We start from the raw sequence: 4,722 nt of genomic DNA on the forward strand, positions 1-4,722 counted from the left end.
CACCCTAAGGTGGTGGTTTTCAATTTTCTTTTTATTATTTTTCTTTCCGGTTACATTTTACAATGCTAAAACCCCAAATAATCACACAAGCACTAATACAACACATGTACACAACAACCTAATGGTGTTTGGCGGTGGCGAACGACGGTAGCCACCATGGCTGGCGGCCATGGTGGTTTCTTGACAACTCCGGCCAACAGAAAATGACCATACACCCGATTACACACTCATAGCGGAGACAACAGCGGACTTGGGATGGCAGCCACAATTAATCGACATGTGGATGGTAGTAGCCACCATGGCCGGCTGCCATGGTGGTTCTTCACAACCCTACTCGACCGACAGTCCATACACACGAACACAACGACATTTCGAGATGGCAAATGGTGACCAGAGCAACAAAACGTGCCAAACGGCGGTGACAGCGGTGCTCACGGCGGCATTTTGCGATTGTTAGAGCAGCGACTCGAGCCACGATTGCAGCAGCAACAGCAACGAAGCCACAGGTGGTGTTTAGTGACGGCGGCGCAACCTAACGGGGATCGAATCGGAAGAAAGAGAAGGAGAGAAAGAGCAGCATTCGGGAAATAGCAACAGCAGCCATAGTCTCGTCCTTCACGCTTGTTGCCGAAGTCACTCGATCGGTGGTTAGCAATATCGACGAAGGAGGGAACGACCGCTGGAGATGAGGGAGGTATAAGGTGGTAGAGGGTTGGTGGATGCAATGGTTTCTAGGGTTCCAGAAGAGGGGATGGGTTATATACCCGATCCTTTAACTAATTTTCCATAATGACACTATTAGCCCCTCCCCTTCTCTTTTATTTCCAATTAAGTCCATATTTTACCTTTCCCACCCTGACTTTGGAATTCCTTTCAAGTCAAGTCTATAACTTTTACCAATGGCCCCTCTATAACGAATTCTTCTCAAAATAAGTCTAATAGTTACTCTTTAACCCCTGATTCAATAAATTCTTACAAAATAAATCTGAAACTTATAGTTTTAACCCCCAACTTCTAAAATTTTGACCATTAGCTCTTCGAAGCCATCCTTTGATATATTATTATTTATTTTAAGCTACCATTCGTTCATTAAATTATTTATTTAACTTAATAAATAAACGTGTGTTACAAAGAAGATCAAGGTAACGACTTGATACCTTCAAATTATGCTAAATTGGGGTAGACTTTAGATCCACACACGTTCCTTACCTCAGACTTCTTGATCTTCAAGCTCGTCTCACCAAGATCCACCTTCCAAGCTTAAAACACACAAGTATGGAGAGAAAACTGTGATTTAGGGTTTCTGGACTCACAAGGGGCTGTAAGAGAGGCTAAGGGGGCTAATGACCCTTTAAATAGGGTGCAAAACCCCGAAAATTAGGGTTTCATCGTCCAACTCCAAGTCGTCGAGTCGTGTCCTCCAACTCACCAAGTTGGTCACTTAAATTCGAGGTCAAAAACGTTCCTACTCAACGAGCCAGGGCCTCCAACTCGTCGAGTAGACTTTTCAATATGAAAAATAAAGCTGGAAATTAATACATGAGAGTCTGGGCGTTACAAATAACTTTTTCCCTTAGGGTTCTTGTTTTGCAATTCAACGTTATATGTTCAATAGTTAAAACATAGATCCAAAGTAGGTTGCATGCGAACTTAGGAACTGTTGTTCTAGTTTATTTGTTTTACTTAAAACCTAGCAGTTTTGTACTCTGATAAATATTTGATATATTTCTATACTTTGATGGACTTTTAGAATGATGAATGGTTGATTTGGTTGACTTAAAAAAAATTTACTTAGTATTTTTGGACTTTACAATTCAGGTTGTGCAAGTTTTAGATAAGAAGGATTCGTAGGTCTGGGTGGTTCACTCAGATGGAAGGGGGGGGGGGGGGGAGTTAGTCAGTGAGAGTTCATATAGATCATTAGTTGTTTCCGGCTAACAGGATGAGGGTTTGTTAGAACAAGCTACCTATCAAGGTTAATATTTTTGTTTGGCATCTTCGATTCGGCTACCCACTCGCTGCAACCTGGATTTACGAGAGGCGGATTTGGATTCTTTGTTGTGCCCTTGTTATAGTGATTTTGAAGACATTAATTATTTGTTTTCGGTTGTTCATTTACGGTACAACTTTGGCGTCAGATTGGGAAGCAGATTGAGAAGACTATTCCGAAGTATGAGAACTTATATATGTTTTTCCTTTGGATCGAAGGACATAGTGTGGTTCAATTTCATAGATTGATCGTAGACTAGGTGTATGTTACTCTTTTATGGCTTTTATGGATGTGTCGGAACGCGCTTGTGTTCTGGAACTTGGAGGTTAGGAGAATCTCATTATTTGTTTCATTTTTTCGTTGTCTTTTAATTAGTGTCAATTTAGAAATCGTAAGTCTAGTATTAATGGGAATGAGTGGATGCAAAATCCACTAATGAACTAATTGTTCCATTTTTCTTTCCTAGCTTAGCTAGCTTTCTATCTAATAATATTCACCCATTTAATTTTACAAGGGGTGATTCATAAGTTTTGGTAAAGGAGTAGGGGTGGTACTTGTATATTTGAGTCTTTGACTACCATTAATATAGACGTGTTCGCCGAAAAGCAGGCGAAATCCCCAATCTTTCGATAGAAACGAAGGCGAAATGTCGCAGGCAGTCTTCTCCCCGGGGCACGTGATCATTCCGGCCTCACATGTCAAGACGTCAGCCGCCGACGGACTCCACCTTCCTTCATCAAATGTTCACTTACTTCGCCGCACAAACCACCGGCGGAAGCCGCTGCTACGGTCACTCACAACGCCTATTCGGTGCTCAACCAATTTTTCCTTCGATCTCAAAAGTGGCAAAGGGTGAGTACTAAATCAATCCTCTTATTTGGCGTCCAATTCAGATAAGTTTTTCCTGATATTATACGCAGAACATTTGTTCTATTAATTTTCAATCACAGGGTAATCAATTTTTTCTTCAATTACCACTGTTTGCTTTGAAATTTGATGTTATGAAGTTAGAAATGTTGTAAGTTAGGGCATTTTCAATACGAATGCCCTAGTTGGGAGAAAAAGATTCTGAACTTTCTATCGGTGGATTGAATCCAATTTTGTTGTTAATCCTTCTTTACAGAATGAGTCAATTTCATGAGATTGAACTCAGGGTTAGAGATTACGAATTGGATCAAGATGGAGTTGTGAACAATGCAATCTTTGCTAATTATTGTCAACATGGTGAGTCTTTACTTCAAATAATTCAATTAACTATTTAATGAGATCAAAAAGCTACAATCTTTTCAATCATTAAACAGCTCGTCATGAACTTTTGGAAAAGATTGGAATAAATATCGATACAGTTGCTCAAACTGGCAACGCAATAGCTCTTTCAGACTTATCACTCAAATTTCTTGGACCTTTGAGAGTATGTCTTTATATTTTTTAATAATTATTCTCAAAATTTAACTACCCTTTATAGTTTCTTGATGTTATTCTGGTGAAAACAGATTGGAGATAGGTTTATTGTGAGAGCGAGGATATCTGACTCATCAGCTGCTCGTATATACTTTGAACATTTCATCTTCAAGATCCCAAATCAAGAGGTTACATTCTTTTATCCTTGTTTTATTTGACTCGATTCTAAGATGTTAAAAGACAGAAAAGCCCTTCAATGGTGGTATTTTTTGATGTAGCCAATTTTGGAGGCACGTGCGACTGCAGTTTGGCTTGATAAAAACTATCGCCCAATTCGTGTTCCACCAGAGGTAAGATCCCAACTTGTAATGTATCTCCGTCATGATGAGGGAAACTGATGTTATCATATCATATCTAACCATTTTTTGTGGGGGGGAAATAAGTATTAATTTTTCATAAGTAATGTTCATCATGTAATTGTAGGCCTTGTTTTTATTTAGTGATGTTATATACTTATATTTATGATCTTTTTTTTTTTTTTTTAGTTTCAGTTTTTAGTATTGGTATCATTATTTGTTCTTGAAACTTGAAATTGTACTTTTCATGAAGTGGAAATTGTTTCACTTGATAATAGCAAAAATACTCAAATGCATTACATCCTTACTCACGTAGTATATATATACACACTAGTATATATATAAACATTAGTGGTTGTCGATGCGAACAAATAAATAACAATATGTTCCAACACATTTTAAAATGTATAGTAACAAGGAGATTGAATCCACGAATGCCAACAAATAAATAACAATATGTTCCAACACATTTTAAAATGTATAGTAACAAGGAGATTGAATCCACGAATGCCAACAAATAAATAACAATATGTTCCAACACATTTTAAAATGTATAGTAACAAGGAGTTTGAATCCACGACGATTGGTACAACTTGTGAATCTATATGATCTATTTGTGAAAATAATTTTCATAGCATACGTCAATCTATTTGTGAAAATAAATAACAATATTGTTCCAACACTTTGTATATTGGCATACGTCAATCTAGTTGATGGGTTTGATGAGAATGTTAGGATGTCTTCACGTACCACTAGAGATAGTCTACATAAAATTTCCAAATATTTATATAAGTTGTACCATCTACAATATTTATGTAAGCCAACTTATAATTAATGGATGCACACCACAATTAATACAAACAAGGGAATTATGGTTACTTGACTATCGCACTTGAAGCATTGGGGCGTTCATAGGATTTGTGGATATGACATGCCTTAATGAAATCAACATTCTTAACATGTCACCGATATTCA

General features: G+C 37.7%; 1 protein-coding gene across 1 annotated transcript; it reads left to right on the forward strand.

The window, feature by feature from the left end:
* Window positions 1-2,585: 2,585 nt before the first annotated feature.
* On the forward strand, window positions 2,586-3,918 carry LOC145101221 (acyl-acyl carrier protein thioesterase ATL3, chloroplastic-like). The gene is made up of 5 exons (XM_079038404.1): window positions 2,586-2,842; window positions 3,114-3,214; window positions 3,292-3,401; window positions 3,484-3,579; window positions 3,670-3,918. The coding sequence occupies exons 1-5, from the start codon at window positions 2,637-2,639 to the stop codon at window positions 3,787-3,789; spliced, it is 633 nt and encodes a 210-aa protein (XP_078894530.1). The 5' UTR covers window positions 2,586-2,636; the 3' UTR covers window positions 3,790-3,918.
* Window positions 3,919-4,722: the final 804 nt, after the last annotated feature.

Source organism: Lactuca serriola, chromosome 4 (genome assembly GCF_051521515.1).
Source record: "Lactuca serriola cultivar US96UC23 chromosome 4, Lser_US96UC23_V15, whole genome shotgun sequence".
Taxonomy (NCBI): domain Eukaryota; kingdom Viridiplantae; phylum Streptophyta; class Magnoliopsida; order Asterales; family Asteraceae; genus Lactuca; species Lactuca serriola.

Bases quoted from the DNA above. Each gene is read 5' to 3' on its own strand.
- LOC145101221 (XM_079038404.1), top strand. From the start codon at position 2,637: ATGTCGCAGGCAGTCTTCTCCCCGGGGCACGTGATCATTCCGGCCTCA. The intron at 3,215-3,291 runs GTGAGTCTTTAC...ATCATTAAACAG, and splicing joins TGCTAATTATTGTCAACATG to CTCGTCATGAACTTTTGGAA. The intron at 3,402-3,483 runs GTATGTCTTTAT...TGGTGAAAACAG, and splicing joins AATTTCTTGGACCTTTGAGA to ATTGGAGATAGGTTTATTGT.